The sequence below is a fragment of the Moschus berezovskii genome, chromosome 3 (genome assembly GCF_049115385.1).
Source record: "Moschus berezovskii isolate FMDL1 chromosome 3, NW_MosBer_1.0, whole genome shotgun sequence".
Classification (NCBI taxonomy): domain Eukaryota; kingdom Metazoa; phylum Chordata; class Mammalia; order Artiodactyla; family Moschidae; genus Moschus; species Moschus berezovskii.
The window spans coordinates 39,015,045-39,036,746 of NC_142462.1; the positions used below are offsets into that span (position 1 = coordinate 39,015,045).

General features: G+C 40.7%; 1 protein-coding gene across 1 annotated transcript in view; it reads right to left on the reverse strand.

Moving 5' to 3' along the window:
- Nucleotides 1-21,702, reverse strand: part of IGF2BP3 (insulin like growth factor 2 mRNA binding protein 3) — a 150,499-nt gene that overhangs the window by 37,524 nt on the left and 91,273 nt on the right. The window contains exons 4-5 of the mRNA XM_055420580.2: nt 425-476; nt 267-330 (exon numbers count right to left, since the gene is read on the reverse strand). Coding sequence (XP_055276555.1) covers nt 267-330; nt 425-476 — 116 coding nt within the window. The remainder of the gene's footprint in view (nt 1-266; nt 331-424; nt 477-21,702) is intronic.

The window sequence follows — 21,702 nt, forward strand, 5'->3', positions numbered from 1 at the left end:
TCTTTAATTTCGCAATGATACCCAGGTGCAGAACATTTTGCAAACAGGATATAATTCAGCTCATATAACTATTATTGGTATTAACATTATATTGAAAATGTAATAAAACTTTAACCAATATAGATTCTTATCAGACATTCAAACTTAAAAAGATTTGCAAGGTCAAACTTCACAAAATAAAGTTGTCTGCTACCCACTACCCCAAAATAAAAGTACTATATTTAACTTTGTTATTACATAGAGATTAGAGGTTTCAAACTGCTTACTGTCTGGCTTGCTCCTTATTGGAATAGGTTACGTTGACAACAGCAGTTTCCGAGTCAGTGTTCACTACAGGAAGAAAAAGAAGAAGAGGAAAAAGAAGTTAGTTTTCTTTCTACTTTCTTCCTTTTACAAATTTGAAAGCAATTGAGAAGACATGTACCTTGCTCACAGCTCTCCACCACTCCATACTGGACTAGTAAACTATCCAGCACCTATCAGGAGGGGGAGACAAAATTACAAGTTTTCAGTTTCCCGTGTTATTAGCAAGGGCAGGAGAAGGTTTTTAAGTAATTGTGATGGAAATGAGAGCCCCTAAAATTAACTGGGGTTTGGGACTACAGAAGCGCGAGAAGGGCCCCAAAGAGAGCATCTGGTGGGTTTTCACTCCTGCCTCTCCAGAGGTCCTTGACTTCAAGCTGATTTAACCAAGATGGACAGATGTGAGAGTTGACCATAAAGGAGGCTGAGCATTGAAAACTTGATGTTTTTGAATTCTGGTTGCTGGAGGAGACTCTTGAGAGTCCCTTGGACTGCAAGGAGATCCAACCAGTCCATCCTAATAGAAATCAACCCTGAATATTTACTGAAAGGACTGATGGTGAAGCTGAAGCTTCGGTATTTTGGCTACCTGATGTGAAGAGCCAGCTCACTGGAAAAGACCTTGATGCTGGGAAAGATTGAAGGCAAAAGGAGAAGGGGATGACAGAGGATGAGATGGTTGGATAGCATCACTGAGTCAATGCACATGAGTCTGAGCAAACTCCAGGAGATAGTGAAGGACAAGGAAACCTGGTGTGCTGAGGTTCCGGGGGTTGCAAAGAGTCGGACATGACTTGGCAACTGAACAACAACAAAAGCAAGTGTTCAGAGCTACAGCCGCTTGTTCTGAGGCTGGAGGACAGAGATAAGTGTGTTTCTCATACACACACCACCAACACACAGTCACACTCTCCTTGAAGAGGAGAAGGGCCCAAGTTAAGGTTTATTTTTTAAGACTTTCCTTTTTAAAGAACTTCCTTTTACAGCTTAAAGGATATATCAGAACAGACTACTCTCAAGGCAGGCTAGCAAAATGAAGAAAGATATCCTGCCTGGAGTCTTGAACTTAAGACTAATCTAAGTGGTTTATCAATTCCTGAAGACTCTCAGTATAGATGCACTTCTTTATATATAAAGAGAGTCTTCTAAGCCTAGAATGGGTTGGAAAAAAGTACAACTGGAAACTGTCTTTCCTGTAGCTGCACTATTGCACATGTATGATAATGTAACAAAAGGCTGTTAAAACAGGAACTAAATTTCATCATACTATAAACTGCAGGCATACACCTCATCAGTATAAACCAAATTCAACTATCTTCTGCTCCTAAGAACTGTAACAAGTTTTTCTTGAAAAGTAAAACAAACTAAGCTTCTATTAGTTTATAGTAAAGCAGTTACTCACCAATTTTATTGCAAAATTTGAAGGACAGCCCTTGAAAATGTTTTCTGGCCCCCCAGGACACAGTAAACCATCAAGAAACACACTGAATAAGTTTTAATGGCAATTTCCTACTAAACTTTTAAGCAATTTCTTCTAAAGGAATGTTTATCTTACATGGTACATTTCAGGCTTTTATTTTGTCTGCTGAGTATAGATTGAAATCTACAGCAAGGTTTGTCTGGAGATGAACTTTTAATTGTTTTTCCATTTTAAATAAGGTTAACCCCTATTTGTGAATGGAACTGTTAGTATTTTCATAGGTAAGCTTTGACACGGTGAATTTCCTGTGGGTGAAGTTCTTAGAAGCACAATGATCTTTGTCTCAAATTACAGCTACTGTTTAAATCATAAGTTTCATTTTTTTGGTTTTTTGTTTTTAACTCAAGACACTTAACTGACTACTGAAATTTCACTTGTCTGTCTCAGTCACTGGAAAGCATGCTCAGTGTGAACAGGAATGTTTTTTGTTTGTTGTACTATCCCCAGTACCTAAAACAGATATTCAAACAGTTCCGAAATGAAGTGACTAGTTCTCAGGAGGAAATACTAGTATAACTTAATAGGAACAGTATTCTGCATATCAGTGTTTACCTGTTCTAGAGATAAGTTAGTTGGCTGTGCATGTAATGTTGGATGAGACAAAATTTTTAATAAGGGCCAAAAAACAGGAAACCTTCCATAATGCCATGAAATAGGTAATACACAACATGTAATGCCTTTAAAAAAAAAAAACTTTAAACAGAAATCTACTTATATTTTTTAAACTAGAAAAAAAATTTTAATACCAATAAATGGTTTTCTGTGTCACTTAACAGAATTCTTAAAAAATATTTAACTCATTCCAATTTAAATAATTAAAACAGCAGGAAAGACATCTGCCATTTAAAATTTAGCTTTTAAATGAAAGTCACTCTAATAGAGCTTTAAGGTTTGCAACTTGGGTATCTTGAGGGGCAGGGGTACTGAGGCGGCTAGAGACGGTGGAAGAGGTGTGTGTGGAAAATAGGGGTAAGTGCTAATTTAGCACGATAATTTAAATGAACATCATTAATTTTCCCTAAAGGCAATTTTTTCACTAAATACAGTCGTCACGTAATATAGCTTATACTACATTAACTTTCACTATTAAGAGAAATCACTATGAAAATTAAATACTCATGCCTTATAAACAATGCTGACTAAACCTGCAACAAGGCTCGTGAAACTCATGTTTCCAAAAGGCCCACTGGCAAAGTGATATATGTTATATATACACTGATATATGTACACACACAGACAGATATGTATTTATATGTGAATATCCATACAACAGACATAAAGAAATAATACAAGTAAATTTTTAACTAAAATTGAGGAAATGTCCAAGTTTTTCACTGCATATATTATACAGAGTTTAGTATATTCAGAACAAAATTGCTTATAAGAGTTACTCATCCTATTTCTAAGTAATGATAAATGCTATTGGTTGTCAACTATCCCATGTGTAAAATCGCTAGGAATTAGAAACTATAGCCCTTACATGTTAAAAATGGTAAATTTTTACCATATGTAAAAATATTTTTATTGTATGTAAACCTGACTCTAAAACCAGAAAAAAAAAAAAAAACTATAACTCTAAAAAAGTCAAGCATCAATCTTGGTACATTGTTGAGAACAATTTAACAACACAACCTAGGTGGTTCTGACCCAGACAGAAATGGATGCCAGCTCAAAGCTTTATGGGGGTAATCACAACTGAGAGACGGGAGAAGTCTGCTACTGTCGGTAACCTCGTCAGATTCACAAATCCCAGAAGGGTTTCCAGCCCCTAAATGACTGAGCAGCACTATGGTACCAGTTCTAAATCTACCAGGTAGGGACCTGGACGTGCTACGGGACAACTCAATTCTATCACGACACTGCAACCCACAGAACTCTCACAGAGTAAACACAATTCACACTTGGTGAGTTCTAACACTGACTCATCCTGCATGCACTAGGAAGAAAGACAAAGGCTCCTAGTATCTGACACAGAAACCATCCACACCTAGGTTCTTGTCTCCTCTCCACTCCTAGAACATATTGTATTTTCCACCTCTCCCATCTAGCTCCAGAGAAGGGACTGGCAAGAGTCGGACACGACTGAGCGACTTCACTTTCACACACTGGAGAAGGAAACGGCAACCCACTCCACTACTCTTTCCTGGAAAACCCCATGGACAGAGACACCTGGTGGGCTGCCGTCTATGGGGTCGCAGAGTCGGACACGACTGAAGTGACTTAGCAGCAGCAGCAGCCATCTAGCTCAGCCACTGAGTGTCTTCTTTTAAACAGCCTTGTGTAGAAGTTAAAAACAAAAACACCTGCACTGCTCATTTCCAACATTTTCTTGAATCTCCTAACAAACCCCAATTCTTATTTCTAAATACATTTATTTTACTCAAACCCTAAAGGAAATATTTCTCTATGACTGGACAGTTTAAATTCCAGTTGGAGGAGAAAGAAAGTATCGAAGTAAATTAAAGCTTCATAGGAAATGTCTTGGTCGAATTCCTCCTTTTTATACATTTAGGACTTAAAAGTCCCAAATGTTCAACATTATTTTAAAATATTCATCCAAATGTAGAAAACAGCAAGGAAAGAATAACAGGATAACTGCAAAGATCGTTGCTTGCCATCAGAGAGCAGTAAGAATTAAACTCAGACTGAAGTGGAACCAGTGTAAGTGTCCATCACCGATGAGTCGATGCACAGACTGTGGAACAGCTCCTCAGTGAGATTTCATTCAGCCACAAACAGCAATGAAGAACTGACATCTCTCTACAACGTGAATGAACCTTGGAAAACTTTGGCGTCTTTCACTTAACGTAAGTTTTCCAAGGTTCATCCACACTGTAGAGAAACGCTGTACACGCACACACACAACCACCACCTCCGAACACAAATCAAACTCAGTCTTTGAGGAGGGGTTACAAGAATGAAGTCATTCTGCCTATTCTTCACTCCCACAGGAGCAGAAGAAAAGCCATCAGACATGAAAGGAACTTCCTACAGATACAGCTCAACACATTTTATGCAAACAGGAACCAGTTGTTGCCAGCTATGGATAAACCATCCCAGGAACTTTGTTCTCTTACCTCTGTCTACAGACAACCAGCTACACTAATTAAAACAACAAAGAAAAATTCTATACTGCACGTACCAATTATATTTCTAATAAATAATGGTACAAATTTCAAATACAAGATAATTTTTTAAAATATCTACCTTAATATATATTTCTCTTAAATGTTACCATTTTAACTACTTGGATAACATTCAAACCATTCCTGTCTAATGGACTTTCAACTCAAGGGGATCAACATACACAGACAGATCAGATCACTGCCAACCTCACAAGCCATGTTGCACAGCATCTTCATCACTGATAAAACCTAGAGCAAATTCCCTGGCAGTTCAGTGGTCAGGACTCCACCCTCTCACTGCCAATGGCCAGGGCTCAATCCCTGGTTGGGGAATCAAGATCCCATGGCGCAGCCAAACAAAACAAACAAAAACCACAGCTAGAGGTTTTAGAAAGGGGAAATAATGGAAACAGTGGCAGACTTTATTTTCTTGGGCTCCAAAATTGCTGCGGATGGTGACTGCAACCATGAAATGAAAAGATGCTTGCTCTTTGGAAGAAAAACTGTGACAAACCTAGACAGAGTATTAAAAAACAGAGACATCATTTTGCCATCAAAGTCTGCATAGTCAAAGCTATGGTTTTTCCAGTAGTCATGTATGGATGTTACAGATCAACAATAAAAAAGGCCAAGCACCAAAGAACTGATGCCTTTGAACTGTGATGCTGGACTCTTAAGAGTCCCTTGGACAGCAAGGAGATCAAAGCAGTCAATTCTGAAGGAAATCAACCCTAAATATTTGTTAGAAGGACTGATGCTTAAGCTGAAGTTCCAGTACTTTGGCCATCTAATGCAAAGAGCTGACTCACTGGAAAAGACCCTGATGCTGGGAAAGACTGAGGGCAGGAGAACAGGGCAACAGAGGATGAGACGGTTCTATGGCATCATAACTCAATGGACGATGGACTGACTCAGTGAATGGACTCAATGAACATGAGTTTGAGCAAACTCTGGGAGACAGTGAAGGACAGGGAAGCCTGGTGTGCTGCAGTCCATGGGGTCACAGAGTTGGACACAATAGAGTAACTAAACTGAACAAACATCCAGAGGGAATCTCAGCTTCCAGGGTAGCACACAGATCTCCCAGTCCTCACAACTTTCTAGCCATCCTCAACTGTCACAAGATACACTCTCTTACACCAGGAGGCGACTATAATTTAGGATTCCATAACATCATGTGATTAGAGCAACTGAGAGAAAGAATAGCCCAAGTTACCATCCACTCACACAGACCTCGAAGTCACAGAGAAAGAGGACCATCTTCTTCAGGCAACGCGTGAAAGCTGACACCTGTGTCCAAGCCCAACAGTGAGTCCCTTTCTCCTCTGTTACAACATTTCACAGTAAGCTGGCAACGCCATCCACAGTCACGTATGCTAGGAACCGTGCATTCAACCTTGGTAACCACCTGCATTTCCCTCAAGCTCATCAACAGAGTTCACCGACACACGCTACCTCCTACCTAAGGCCTTGGGCGTGCCAGCTGCTTTCCTCTCTGCCACCACACTGCCTCCAGCGTCGCTCTCTGGACTACTGCAACATGCTCCTAAGTTGTCTCACATATTCACTTTTGTTTCCAGCTGTTCTCACAATAGATCTTCATCATCCAAAGTCTACATGTAGCTATTAAGTACTGGGAATGTGGTTAATCCATGTCCAAGATGAGCTTAAGTATAAAACAAACAGCAGACTTTGAACAGTTAGTACAAAAAATATAAAATCTCAATTTTAAAAATACTGATTACATGTTAAAACTGTAATATACTGGGTTAATAAAAGATCAAAAATACTTTTCATTTCTCTCTTGCTTTTTTAACATGGCTACTAGAAAAATTTAAACTATATAAGTGGCCTGAACTAGCTTTCTATTGGACAGCACTGGGCTAGACTAATTTTTAAAAACTGAGCTAATCAACTCATTGTACTTGGGACACAATCCAAAGTCCCTAATAAGGACTTCCCTGGTGCTTCGGAATTCCCACACTTCCAATCCAAGGGGTGCATGCTTGATCCCTTGCTGTAGAACTTAGATCCACTTGCCCGTGGGGTGACCAAAAAACAAATAACAACAACAAAAACCACAAAGTCCCTATTGAGAGCCCTGAAGACTCCAGGTGAGGGCGCCCATCATCTACGGCACTCTCGCTCCAACTACACTGGCCCTTTTTTGGTAATAAATTATGAGTAATAACATTTGAGTGCTTCCTAGTGGCAGCACTGTCCCAAATGTTTAATCTATTTTAACTCAGTTAATCCACACAAACCCCATGAGGTAGCACCCCATTTTATAGATGGGTAAATTAGACATGGAGAAGTTATGCAGTATTTGAAGCTGGATAGACAGTGAAGTGATGGAGAAATTATTTAAACCCCAGCTGTCAGATTTCAGAGTCACACTCTTGAGCACTTGGTCAAATAAACTGCCTCATTTCCCTGTACAAGAAGAAATATAATGGTTCAGACTGAAAGCAATCTAATCCTTACTTTGCAGCAGGATCAAAATCATCTTTCAGAAGGCAAAGAACTATATCAATTCTTTGGGTCAATAAACCTCCCCCCCTGTTCAAGTGCTCAGTTTATTTTTATGTACCTCAATCAGATGAAGATATTAACCAGCATGAACTTGTTCTACAGTTTACTAACAGAAATACTGGCTACACACCCACACACACACTCTCTAAATGATGCAAAGTTAGGGTTCTTAATGATTAGGAATAACTTTCAAACCAGTTATTCCACCAAGTGCTAAAAGAAACCACTGTCAGCTTCGGTGGGTCTCTCTGGATGTTTTTAGAAGTAAGTGTGTCACATGAAAAGATGCTCAAAACCATGAGTCATTAAGGAAATGCAAATCAGAATCAGTGAGATAACACTTTGTACCTACTAAAACGGCTATAATAAAAAAATAAAAAAGGAAAATAACATGTCTTGGCAAGATGTAGAAAAATTAGAACTTTCATACATGCTGGGAGGAATGTAAAATTGTGCAGCCTCTACAGCAAACAGTACGGCAGTTCCTCAAAATCTAATAAAAGAATAGAATTACCATATGATCGAAAAGTTGCACTCCTGGATACCTACGCAGAAGAATGGAAAGCAGGCAGTCAGAGATATCTGTACACCTATGTTCACAGCAGCATTATTCACAGTCATTAAAGCATAGAAGCAACCCGAGTGGATACATAAAATATGGCCGGGATCACCGCTGAGAACAACTATAGGAAACGGGGAAGACATGAGCTCAGAAGCCTGATGAAGCTGCCAATGTAATTCTGCGTAAAGGCACTAACTAATGAAGTGACTTATCTACATTTTCCAATCCAATGCAAAAAGAACACTGTAATAAAAGTTACCCATAGTTTCTCTCTCCCTCAATATCTGCCTTCTTTCTCATTAAGGTAAATATCAGAAGCTCAATTTCCCAGTAATTTCTTTAAGCTTCTAAGTACTTGCTTGCATGAACTGCTTCTAGGCCCTAGGAAGTACCTTGGCAATAGATTATACAGTTAATTTTTCTTAAAGCTGCAAAACGAACACATACTGTGATTAAAATAAACACAGCAAACCCCTATGTCTACTCTGAACTGACCTGTCATACACCCCCTAGTGAGTGGGGCTGGAGTGAGAATAAGCATTTGGGGATCCAGTTAGAGGGAGCTGGTTGGACAAACACCAAGTTAGAGATTAGCAGGATATCTTAAGATTCACATTCATATAGCCTATAGTTAAACTGGCAGCAGACTGGCCCCAGGGCAGCCACTGGCAGCAGAGAGACCGAGGTGCCCTCCATTCCAGGGTGTCCTCCAACATTGGCTCCAGCCTCCCCTGGACCCCCTTCCCAGCCACTCCAGCAGGGCCTCTGCCTCTACCCTGAGCCACCCGCTGATCAACACTTGACAGCCAGTGAAGGTTTTACATGATCAACAAGGACCAGCAGTGGGACAACCAGGGCTGAAGGGCATGTCCCTGCTAGTTAGGGCCTGACGAAATGTGGTCCACTGGAGAAGGGAATGGTAAACCACTTCAGAATTCTTGCCTTGAGAAACCCATGAACAGTATGAAAACACAAAAACATATGACACTGAAAGATGAGCCCCCCAGGTTGGTAGGTGTCCAATAACCTACTGGAGAAGAGCAGAGAAGTAACTACAGAAAGAGTGAAGAGGCCGAGCCAAAGCAGAAACAACGCCCAGTTTGTGGTTCTATTTGGTGGTGAAAGTAAAGGCCAATGCTGTAAAGAACAGTATTGCATAGGAACCCAGAATGTGAGGTCCATGAATCAAGATAAATTGGATGTGGTCAAATAGGAGATGGCAAGAGTGAACACTGACATTTTAGGAAGCAGTGAACTAACATGGACAGCTGTGGGCCAACAATTCAGATGACCATTATATCTACCACTGTGGGCAAGAATCCCTAAGAAGGAAAGGAGTAGCCCTCAGAGTCAACAAAAGAGTCTGAAATGTAGTACTTGGTTGAAGTCCCAAAAATGACAGAATGATCTCAGTTATTTTCCAAGGCAAACTATTCAACATTACAGTAATCCAAGTCTATGCCCCAACCACTAATGCTGAAGATGATGAAGTTGAATGATTCTGTGAAGACACCAAAATAAGATGTATCCTTTTCATCATAGGGGACTGAAATGCAAAAGGAAGAAGTCAAGAGATACCTGGAGTAACAGGCAAGTTTGGCCTTAGAGTACAAAATGAAGCAGGGCAAAGGCTAACAGAGTTTTGCCAAGAGAATACACTGGTCGTAGCAAACACACTCTTCCAACAACATAAGAGAAGACTCTACACATGGACATCACGAGATGGTCAATACTGAAATCAGATTGATTATTTGCAGCAGAAGATGGAGAAGCTCTAAACAGTCAACAAAAACAAGACCAAGAGCTGACTGTGGCTCAGATCATCAGCTCCTTATTGCAAAATTCAAGGCTCAAATTGAAGAAAGTAGGGAAACTACAAGGCCATTCAGCTATGACCTACATCAAATCCCTTATAATTATACAGTGGAAGAGACGAAAAGATTCAAGGGACTAAATTTTGTAGACAGAGTGCCTGAAGAAGTATAGATGGAGGTTCGTAACACTGAACAGGAGGTGGTGACCAAAACCATCCCCAAGAAAAAGAAAAGGAAGAAGGCAAAGTGGTTGTCTGAGGAGGCATTACAAATAGCTGAGAAAAGAAGGGAAAGGCAAAGGAGAAAGGGAAAGATACACCCAACCAAAGGTAGAGTTCCAGAGAACAGCAAGGAGAGAGAAGAAAACTTTCTTAAGTGAACAATGCAAAGAAACAGAGAACAACAGTATGGGAAAGACTAGAGATCTCTTTAAGAAAATTGGAGGCACCAAGGGAACATTTCTTGCATAGACAGACACATAAAGGACAGAAACAATATGGACCTAATAGAAGCAGAAGGTATTAAGAAGAGCTGGCAAGAATACACAGAAGAACTATACAAAAAAGCTCATAATGACCCAGATAACCACGATGGTGCGGTCACTCATCCAGAGCCAGACATCCTGGAGTGCGAAGTCAAGTGGGCCTCAGGAAGCATCACGACGAACAAAGCTAGTGGAGGTGATGGAATTCCAGTTGAGCTATTTCAAATCCTAAAAGATGATGCTGTGAAAAGCTGCACTCAATATGCCAGCAAATTTGGAAAACTCAGCAGTGGCCATAGGACTGGAAAAGGTCCTTTCATTCCAATCCCAAAGAAAGGCAATGCCAAAGAATGTTCAAACTACTTGCGCAATTGCACTCATCTCACAAGCTAGCAAAATAATGCTCAAAATCCCTCAAGCTAGGCTTCAGCAGTATGTGAACGGAGTGAACTTCCAGATGTACATGCTGGATTTAGAAAAGTTAGAGGAATCAGATGGAGAAGGCAATGGCACCCCATTCCAGTACACTTGCCTGGAAAATCCCATGGGCGGAGGAGCCTGGTAGGCTGCAGTCCATGGGGTCGCTAAGAGTCGGACACGACTGAGCGACTTCACTTTCACTTTTCACTTTCCTGCATTGGAGAAGGAAATGGCAACCCACTCCAGTGTTCTTGCCTGGAGAATCCCAGGGACGGGGGAGCCTGGTGGGCTGCCGTCTATGGGGTCACAGAGTCGGACACAACTGAAGCAACTTAGCAGCAGCAGCAGCAGAGAAATCAGAGATCAAATCGCCAACATCCACTGGGTCATAGAAAAAGCAAGGAAATTTCAAAAAAAATCTGCTTCATCGACTCCGCTAGAGCCTTTGACTGTGTGGATCAAAACACACTGTGGAATATTCTTGAAAAGATGGGAATACCAGACCACCTTACCTGCCTCCTGAGAAACCTGTATGCTGGACAAGAAGCAAGTTAGAACTGAACTTGGAACAACGGACTGGTTCCAAATTGGGAAAGGAGTACTGTCACCCTGCTTTTTTAACTTATATGCAGAGTATATATGAAATGCTGGGGTGGATGACTCACAAGCTGGAATCAAGACTGCCAGGAGAAATATCAACAACCTCAGATATGCAGATGATACCACTTCAATGGCAGGAAGTGAAGAGGAACTAAAGAGCCTCTTGATGAAGGTGAAAGAGAAGAGTGAAAAAGCTGGCCTAACTTAACATTCAAAATAAAATATCATGGCATCTGGTCCCATCACTTCATGGCAAATAGATGGGGGAAAAAATGGAAAGCGTCAGATTTCACTGAGGATGGTGACTGGAGCCACAAGATTAAAAAGACACTTGCTCCTTGGAAGAAAAGCTATGACAAACCTAGACAGCGTATTAAAAAGCAGAGACATCACTTTGCTGACAAACGTCTGTATAGTCAAAGCTACGATTTTTTCAGTAGACATGTATGAACGTGGGATTTGAGTCATAAAAAGGCTGAGCGTTGAAAATTTATGCTTTCGAACTGTGGTGCTAGATAAGATTCTTTAGAGTCTTATCCAAGAACAAGGAGATCAAACCAATCAATCCTAAAGGAAATCAACCCTGAATATTCATTGGAAGGACTGGTGCTGAAGCTCCAATACTTTGGCCACTTGAGGAAAGGGGCCAACTCATTGAAAAAGACCCTGATGCTGGGAAAGACAGGGAATGAGAAGGGGGCGACACAGGACGAGCTGGTTGGATGCCTCATTGACTTTCAGCAAACTCAGAAAGACAGTGAAAGACAGGGAAGCCTGGCATGCTGCAGTTCATGGGGTTGCCAAGAGTTGGACAGGACTTAGCAACTGAGCAATAATAATTAAAATTGCTAGCTTCCAGAAAAAAGCCTACCACCTATGCTGCCCCAACAGATACCTGACACAAAGTGTGCAGGGCCAGAGGTTGCAGATTGTGACACAAATGCACCTACAGCCCCTTTCCTTAGACCTACCTGGTAAGTGGAGGAGAAATAAGGTTTATGATATATGAAATGAGAAACTCACCAGCAGAAAATTTTTCCAGGCATCAGAAATGTGAAACTAAGCGGAAAATTAGGTTCCCATTTTGTCTATTCAAAATGGAAGCCTTTCTTATAGGAATATAGTAGATGGTGCATTTTACATCTTAAAAAAAAAAAAAAATTTTCCCCCTGATTTTGTGAGAATGAGTAAAATAAAACTTTTCAGAATTCCTGTGGGAAATAAAAGAAATGACTTATCTAAATGAGGTGAAAAATGTTCAAAAATTGTAGAGGCCTTCAAAAGTGGTAGCAGACCGTCCCACTCCCCCAATTAAAGCTTATTTAAAAGTAAAAAAAAATAGCATCTGGAGAAGAAAAATAAAGATTGGTTCCAAAGTAAATACTGATAAAATATTTCCCATAAGAATTAGTCCTCCAGATGTGCAGCAGTTCTTCTACTGGGTCTACGGGGTCTTACAGTAACTGGAACAAATAAATAGGTCAACTAATGAATATACATTATATATTCATGCACTGGAATATTATCAGAGCTATAGAAAAAAAATGCAGTAGGGCTTCCCTGGTGGTCCAGTGGTTAAGAATCTGCCTTGCAATGAAGGAGACAAGGGTTTGATCCCTGGTACAGGACTATCCCGAAGATCCCACGTGCTGAGGGGCAACCAAGCCCGTGCACCACAACTGCTGAAGTCCAGGCACCCTAGGGCCTGTGCTCCTCGAAGAGAAGCCACTACAGTGAGAAGCCTGCACGACAACCAATGAGTAGCCCCTGCTCTCTGCAACCAGAGAAAGCCCGTGTGCAGCAGCAGAGATCCAGCGAAGCCAAAACTTAATTAAAAAAAAAAAGAAAGAAATGAAGTACATATTACAGCATAGATGCACCTAGAGAATGGTATGCTAAGTGAAAGAGTAATCGTAGAATTCCATTTACATGAAATATCTAGAATAGGCAAATCCATAGAAACAGAAAGATTAATGGTTGCCATCAGCCGGGAAGAAGCTGGAAGGGGAAGGGCAGTGCCTGTTAATGCTGTGAGTCTATTTATTCTTTGGGATAATGAAAATGTTCCAGAATTAGATGGTGGTGATGGTTCCTAGCCTTATGACTACACTAAAAAACACTGCAAGTGAAAGAAGTGTTAGTCGCTCAGTTGTGTCCGACTCTTTGCAACCCCATGGACTGTCGCCCGCCAGGCTCCTCTGTTCATGGGATTGTTCAGACAAAAATACTGGTGTGTGTTGCCATTCCCTTCTCCAAGGGATCTTCCTGACCCAGGGATCGAACCCAGGTCTCCCACAATGCAAGCAGATTCTTTACCATCCGAGCCACCAGGAAGCCCAATTGTATGCTTTAAAGGGGCATATTTTATGATATGTACTTCACAGCCCAAATTTCCAATACAGAACATCTTAAAGCATAATAGGATATAAACAGACATGACCCAACCTTGTAAAAGCACCTACCATACTAGAATAAACCCAGAGTCTAACGTTACAATGTGGCCATCAGGAAAAAGGATTTTTCTTCTGGTCACTTTCTAAATTTTCTACAATGAACAAGTAATCTTGCAATCAGGGAAGAAAAGAGGTCATTAAATTGGATTATATTGGCCTTTACACTGTTTTCCAAAAAGGTAACACCAAGAAATGAGAGTTGGGAATTTCCTGGCAGTCTAGTGGTTGGGACTCCAAGTTTCCACTGCAGAGGGCATGGTTTGATCCCTGGTCAGGGAACTAAAATCCCACATGACTCAAGGCCACACACACACACAAAAAAAAAAAAAAGGAAGAAAGAAAATGAGAGTTCTCCTTTCCTATTTTTAAGACTCTCACTGGAGAGTGCTAGAGAAACAACTGAACCCAAAATTGGTTAATTCCTTAATAGCCATCTTTAAAATAAAACACATTCTTTGTTCAATTGAACAAACTGAATGTTTGAACCAAAAATTAGGCTTATTCCTTAATGACCATCTTTAAACCATCTTTAAAATGGAACATGTTTTTGGTTCAACTGAACAAATGGCAAAGCCACACCCATGAATTATTTGGGGACTAGGCAGAGAAGGAAAGAGTATACCCACACCAATCCACCATAACAGCACCGCATAGACACCGCTAAGACAAGGTCAGGGGGCTAGAAGGGTGGCCTGGGGATAAAAGTCAAGAGAAGTCCTTTCCCTTACCTAAGTGTTTCCTGTGGCAAACATGTATGTCAGAAGTTTAGTTGCTTTTGACCTGAGGTGTGGACAAGCCATCACAGCACTGCCAAGTCAGTGACAAACGCAGCCTATACAAATGTCCTTGGCATTTCCCCATTCTAAAACGCTCTGGTCGGGTGGGGCAGGAGGGTCCCCCAGGGTGTCCCCACACTAACCCAGGCTCTCAGTCTCAGGCAGTGTGTGTTCAAAATCAAGGCTTTACTGGGAGCTCAGACATATATTTGCTATACTTAAAAACTGCTAACTAAGCCCCTGAGTATTGCTTTCGGTACCAAATTCTGCTGCACGAGCTTTTCACCCAGATTGCACGCCTTGCACTGTAACATGATCCTTCTTCATTCATGCTGTTTAGAAAGATCTGGGTACCAACTTAGATAGCATCTATTACTGATAAATTGGGACTGGAAGTGGACATGCTTAAGTAACTGTAAAGGTTTTAATAAATAACAAAGTTCCATCAACAGTCAAGGAGAGGGACTTCCCTAGTGGCCCACGGGCTAAGACTCTGCGCTACCAATGCAGGATGCCCAGGTTTGATCCTTAGTTAAGGAACTAGATTCCACATGCCACAACTAAGACCCAGCACAGCCAAAAAAAAAAAAAAAGTCAAACAGAAGTTATACTTGAGGAAGACAATTTAAGTAACTGCCAACTTTTCAGGAAATCAAGTCTATAAAATAGCAAATTCAGCTCTTAGAAGTTATATTTACTCACCAACCAGGGTCACCTGGGGTTTGAGAAGATGCTGGGGCTCTGAGGAGAGGTGGGGCTCAACTTTCTGCTCTTCAAACTACTACTCTGTGCTTCCTTCAACTTCAGAGATCCCCAGAGTTCTGTCTACAACTCATCACCTCTAGCACATATTTGGTTTGGAAACTGTATGCTCTGTGGCTTCTACTTGGTCAGTTTAAAACATACCTCCACGGATTTACTGTCCACATGGCAACGCCACGTATCTATTATTGCTCACTGAATCGAAGTCTTATGGGGTATATTTTAGAAGCAAAACCATGGTCAGCTCTCTACATCCGAGTAGGAAGGGGTGCTAAAAATTTGAACACCAATTTTTAAGATGGGTTGGAAGATTCATAACCTGGTGATTTCCTCAAATATAGAAAAGCTATTTCAAAATTAATATTCAGCCATGAATACAACAAACACAGCCACTATACTATGTGAATTTTAAATCTAAAACCCTTGAACCCCTTGGCTCAGGGGAAAAAAAAGAAAAACCCATGCAATTTAATATAGTTCAAAACATTATCACGAATTACTCTCCAACCTCATCTCTCATCAATTTTAAGAACAGAACATTTTTTGGTTATTACTGTCTAGAATGCCATCCCTCAGTCTCCTGTTCTAGGTTGAAGAGTGTCTGTTAAAAATCCACGTCCACCAGTACCGGTGGTGGTTTCGTCACTAAGTCATGTCCAACTCCTTACAACCCCATGGACTGTAGCCCGCCAGGCTCCTCTGTCCACGGAATTCTCCAGGCAAGGATACTGGAGTCGGTTGCCATGCCCTCCTGCAAGGGATCTTCCCCTTTCACGGATTGAACCTGGGTCTCCTGCATTGCAGCTGAATTCCTTACCATTTGAGTCACCAGGGAAGCCCCACCAGTACTTGTGAACGGCCTCTAATCCAATGACTGGCATCCGTTTAAGAAGAGGGAAAACTGGACACAAAACACACACAGGGGGAACAGCACCACAGGACCACCTAGTAGAGACTAGAATGATGCAGCTACAAGCCACAGGATACCCATGACTGCTGGCAGCCACCAGGAGCTAGGAGAGAGGCTCGCCACCACTTGATTGCAGACTGCTACCCTCCAGAACTGGAATTCCATCACCTCCACTAGCTTTGTTCGTAGTGATGCTTTCTAAGGCCCACTTGACTTCACATTCCAAGATGTCTGGCTCTAGCTCAGTGATCACGTTATCGTGACTATCTTGGTCGTGAAGATCGTTTTTGTACAGTTCTTCTGTGTATTCTTGCCACCTCTTCTTAATATCTCCTGCTTCTGTTAGGTCCATACCATTTCTGTCCTTTATCGAGCCCATCTTTGCATGAAATGTTCCCTTGCTGCTAAGTCACTTCAGTCGTGTCCGACTCTGTGTGACCCCATAGACGGAAGCCCACCAGGCTCCCCCGTCCCTGGGATTCTCCAGGCAAGAACACTGGAGTGGGTTGCCATTTCCTTCTCCAATGTGTGAAAGTGAAAAGTGAAAGTGAAGTCACTCAGTCGTGTCCGACCCTTAGCGACCCCACGACGGCAGCCTACCAGGCTCCTTCATCCATGGGATTTTCTAGGCAAGAGTACTGGAGTGGCTTGCCATTATCTCTTGTTTTTCCTATTCTGTTGTTTTCCTCTATTTCTTTGCATTGATCACTGAGGAAGGCTTTCTTATCTCTCCTTGCTATTCTTTGGAACTCTGCATTCAGGTGCTTTTATCTTTCCTTTTCTCCTTTGCTCTTTGCTTTTCTTCTTTTCACAGCTATTTGTAAGGTCTCCTCAGACAGCCATCCTGCTTTTTTGCATTTCTTTTCCATGGGGATGGACTCGGTCCCTGTCTCGTGTACAATGTCACGAACCTCTGTCCAGAGTTCATCAGGCACTCTATCAAATCTAGTCCATTAAATCTATTTCTCACTTCCACTGTATAATCATAAGGGATTTGATTTAGGTCATATCTGAATGGTCTAGTGGTCTTCCCTACTTTCTTCAATTTAAGTCTGAATTTGGCAATAAGGAGTTCATGATCTGAGCCACAGTCAGCTCCTGGTCTTGTTTTTGCTAACTGTATAGGTGATGGAATTCCAGTTGAGCTATTTCAAATCTTGAAAGATGATGCTGTGAAAGTGCTGCACTCAATATGCCAGCAGATTTGGAAAACTCAGCAGTGGCCACAGGACTGGAAAAGATCAGTCTTCATTCCAATCCCAAAGAAAGGGAATGCCAAAGAATGCTCAACTACCGCACAATTGCACTCATCTCACACTCTAGTAAAGTCATGCTCAAAATTCTCCAAGCCAGGCTTCAGCAATATGTGAACCGTGAACTCCCAGATGTTCAAGCAGGTTTTAGAAAAGGCAGAGGCACCAGAGATCAAATTGCCAACATCCGCTGGATCATGGAGAAAGCAAGAGAGTTTCAGAAAAACATCTATTTCTGCTTCATTGACTATGCCAAAGCCTTTGGCTGTGTGGATCACAAGAAACTGTGGAACATTCTGAAAGAGATGGGAATACCAGGCCACCTGACCTGCCTCTTGAGAAACCTGTATGCAGGTCAGGAGGCAACAGTCAGAACTAGACATGGAACAACAGACTGGTTCCAAATAGGAAAAGGAGTACGTCAAGGCTGTATATTGTCACACTGCTTATTTAACTTATATGAAGAGTACATCATGAGGAACGCTGGGCTGGAAGAAGCACAAGCTGGAATCAAGATTGCAGGGAGAAATATCAATAACCTCAGATATGCAGATGACACCACCCTTATGGCAGAAAGGGAAGAGGAACTCAAAAGCCTCTTGATGAACGTGAAAGAGGAGAGTGAAAAGTTTGGCTTGAAGCTCAACATTCAGAAAACAAAGATCATGGCATCTGGTCCCATCACTTCATGGGAAATAGATGGAAAAACAGTGGAAAAAGTGTCAGACTTTATTTTTTGGGGCTCCAAAATCACTGCAGATGCTGATTGCAGCCAGGAAATTAAAAGACGCTTACTCCTGGGAAGGAAAGTTATGACCAACCTAGATAGTATATTAAAAAGCAGAGACATTACTTTGCCAACAAAGGTCCGTCTAGTCAAGGCTATGGTTTTTCCCGTGGTCATGTATGGATGTGAGAGTTGGACTGTGAAGAAAGCTGACGGCCGAAGAACTGATGCTTTTGAACTGTGGTGTTGGAGAAGACTCTTGAGAGTCCCTTGGACTGCAAGGAGATCCAACCAGTCCATTCTAAAGGAGATCAATCCTGGATGTTCATTGGAGGGACTGATGCTAAAGCGGAAACTCCAATACTTTGGCTACCTCATGCGACGAGTTAACTCACTGGAAAAGACTCTGATGCTGGGAAAGGTTGGGGGCAGGAGGAGAAGGGGACGACAGAGAATGAGATGGCTGGATGGCATCACCGACTCTGTGGACATGAGTTTGAGTGAACTCCGGGAGTTGGTGATGGACAGGGAGGCCTGGCGTGCTGTGATTCATGGGGTCGCGGAGAGTCGGACACGACTGAGCAACTGAACTGAACTGAACCCTCCAGAACTGCGAGAGATGACACTTCTCTTTTAGCTCTCAAAGTCTGTGGAAATTTGTTATGGCAGCTTTTTGAAACAAACATACCCTCCCCCATCCTCCACATAGTAAGCACCTTATATTTAACTGGGGGTCTTGTCTTTACCATAATAGGCCATTTATCTGTTCACTTTCGAATTAGAATGTACTTCACGGTGCTATCTTTGCAAACAATTACAGACTGGAAATTGTACACAGCAACAGAGAACCCATGTCACTGGCAGCTCTGTGTACACACAGAAACTAACCTCCAAATATTCTTTCAATTCTTCACATACATTAGCACACGTAAGATGCTTGACATCCAACATGAGTCATAAGGGTGCAAACCAAAACCATAATGAGGGATCACTTTACAGCCACTAGGGCAGCTATAATCAAAAAGTTAGATAATAACAAGTGTCAAAGAATGTGGAGGAACCTGAAGTCTCATATGTTGCTGTTAAGAATGTAAAATGGTACAGCCACTCTGGAAAACTGTTTGGCAGTTCCTCAAAACCTTAAGCAGAGTTACTATCAGTCTCAGCAATTTCACTGCTCGGTATATACTCAAGAGAAATGAAAACATATGTTCACACACCAAAAAAAAATTGTACGTAAATGTTCAAAGCAATATCACTCTCAACAGCCAAAAAAATGCAATCAACCCAAATATTCAACGGCAGATGAATGAACAAACATGGTATATCCATGTGATTCAGTATTATTCAGCGATAAAAAGCAATACATACTACAACATGAAGAAGTCTTGAAAACATTTTGCTAAGTAAAAGAAACCAGACACAAAGGCTACAGTGATTACATTTTATGATATGTCCAGAACAGGGAAATCTATAGAGATAGGAAGTTTAGAGACCGCTTAGGACTAAGAGAGATGGGTGTGGGGGGAGTGATAGCTAAAGGGTACAGGATTTCTTTTTTGAGGTGATAAAAATATTCTAAAATTAACTGTGGTTCTAGTTGTACATATCTGAATATACAAGAAAACATTGATTCGTGCACTTCAAATAGATGATTGTTTGATATGTGAACTATAGCTCAATAAAACTATATTAATTAAACAATAGGGATCCAGGGGCTCTATTTGTAAGAATAAGAAACCAAAAACAATCTATACACAAAATAAGATAAATTAGTTTTACCAATTATACAGATATTAAAAAAAAAAAAAAAGGTCATGAACTGTTCCCACAGCGTATCTGGTAGGTGCCCAAAACCAGCTTGCAAAACAGCACTGCCTGTATCATCCTCTCTGTGTAACCACATGTGTGTAGCCAGAACTTAAAGGATGTTCAAAAGGTTGTCCACTCAGTCCCCTAGCCAATTGAAATTGTGACTTTTTGCGTGGCATTTTATCTAAGCACCGTGTATTTTCTTTACAAAAATAAGGAAAACTTTTAGTTCACAGTGTTATTTGTCAGCTTCCTTGCTTTAATAATGAAGACAGCAGGTGTATTTTCAAAAGGACCCAGGAGCCAACTTGAAAGAACTCCCAGAGGCTAAAAATGAGACAATTTGACCAGAATTTGACCACAGTAAAGCTAAAAAAAAATGGACTGAAACAGAAAGTGTTATTATAAACTCAAAGTTATTTCAAGAAAAGTATCAGTTACTACTGGAGACCTGCAAGTTGGTAAATAAATTTTAGCAAATATTCATCTTGTCATTTTTTAAAGAACAGAATGTCATGGTAACCACACAGTACATCTGAGGAAATTTCTTTTTATGAAAGTGGTTCAATTAATAAATGAAAAAATAATAAAACCAGAAAATCACCCCTTTGCCTTTTATGAAACAGATTTCTCAAAATCTATGGCTGCTACACCATAGAAAGAGAAAACCAGGTATGCACTTTCTGACCAAAGTCTGTGCCTCCACCTATGAAAAATTCTTGCTTAAAGAGAAGAGGAGGAGGAGAGGAGGTGAAAAGGGAATCTGAATATGATCAAGCCTTTTGTGGTTCTCAACCTTACCAACACAGTAGAATCACTTGAGAAGCCTAAAATACTGTGCCTAGGTCCTAATACCCTGGAGATCAGATTTAATTCGTCTACAATATAGCCTGAACACTAGAATTTTTTTTTATATATAACGATATCCAATTGATTGTAACATGCAGCCAAGATTAAGATCACAGCTCTAGATCTAACTACCAATACACGGGACTATAGAGGACTGAGAAACAAAAGTATAATCCAAGGATGAATCAGCCAATCAACAAAAAGATGGGGCAGGACCAAAAAACTGCAGTTTAACAAATGGCAAGGAAACAAGAAACAAAAAGGAGTGGGTATCCCAAATATCAACAGGCATAAGGGAAAAAAAGAAAAAGAAACTATCTGCAAGGTATGAACTTATTTGGGTCTTAATGGTAACAAAATTTTTAACTGTGTGGGGCAACCACAATATCTGAACGTTTCAAATTTTATAATATGAATTTGTGTGATGATACTGGTTTATTTTCTTAAGTTCTTATATTTTAGAAATACATGCTGAAATAATTATCAGTAAACTTATTTATAAGATTTATTCAGAATTATCTGATGGGGGAGGAAATGAGATTGGCTATAAACTGACAGCTGTTAACATTAGGTGTTAGGTCTACGGGATCGTTTATTATACTGGTATCTTTACATGTGTATATGCTTTAAACTATCCATTTTAGAAAGCTTTTAAAAAATGAAACATTTTTGAAGTTAAAAGATATAACTAAAGAATGAGGACACAGTTCATGCAAATCAATAAGTTAATAAGAATTACCACCAATATTCTTTGAAAGACCCTTTAGAACACAAGAAGACAAACCAGAGACTGCAAGCAAAGAAAATATCTGATAAAAAGACTTTATCAGAATATATATT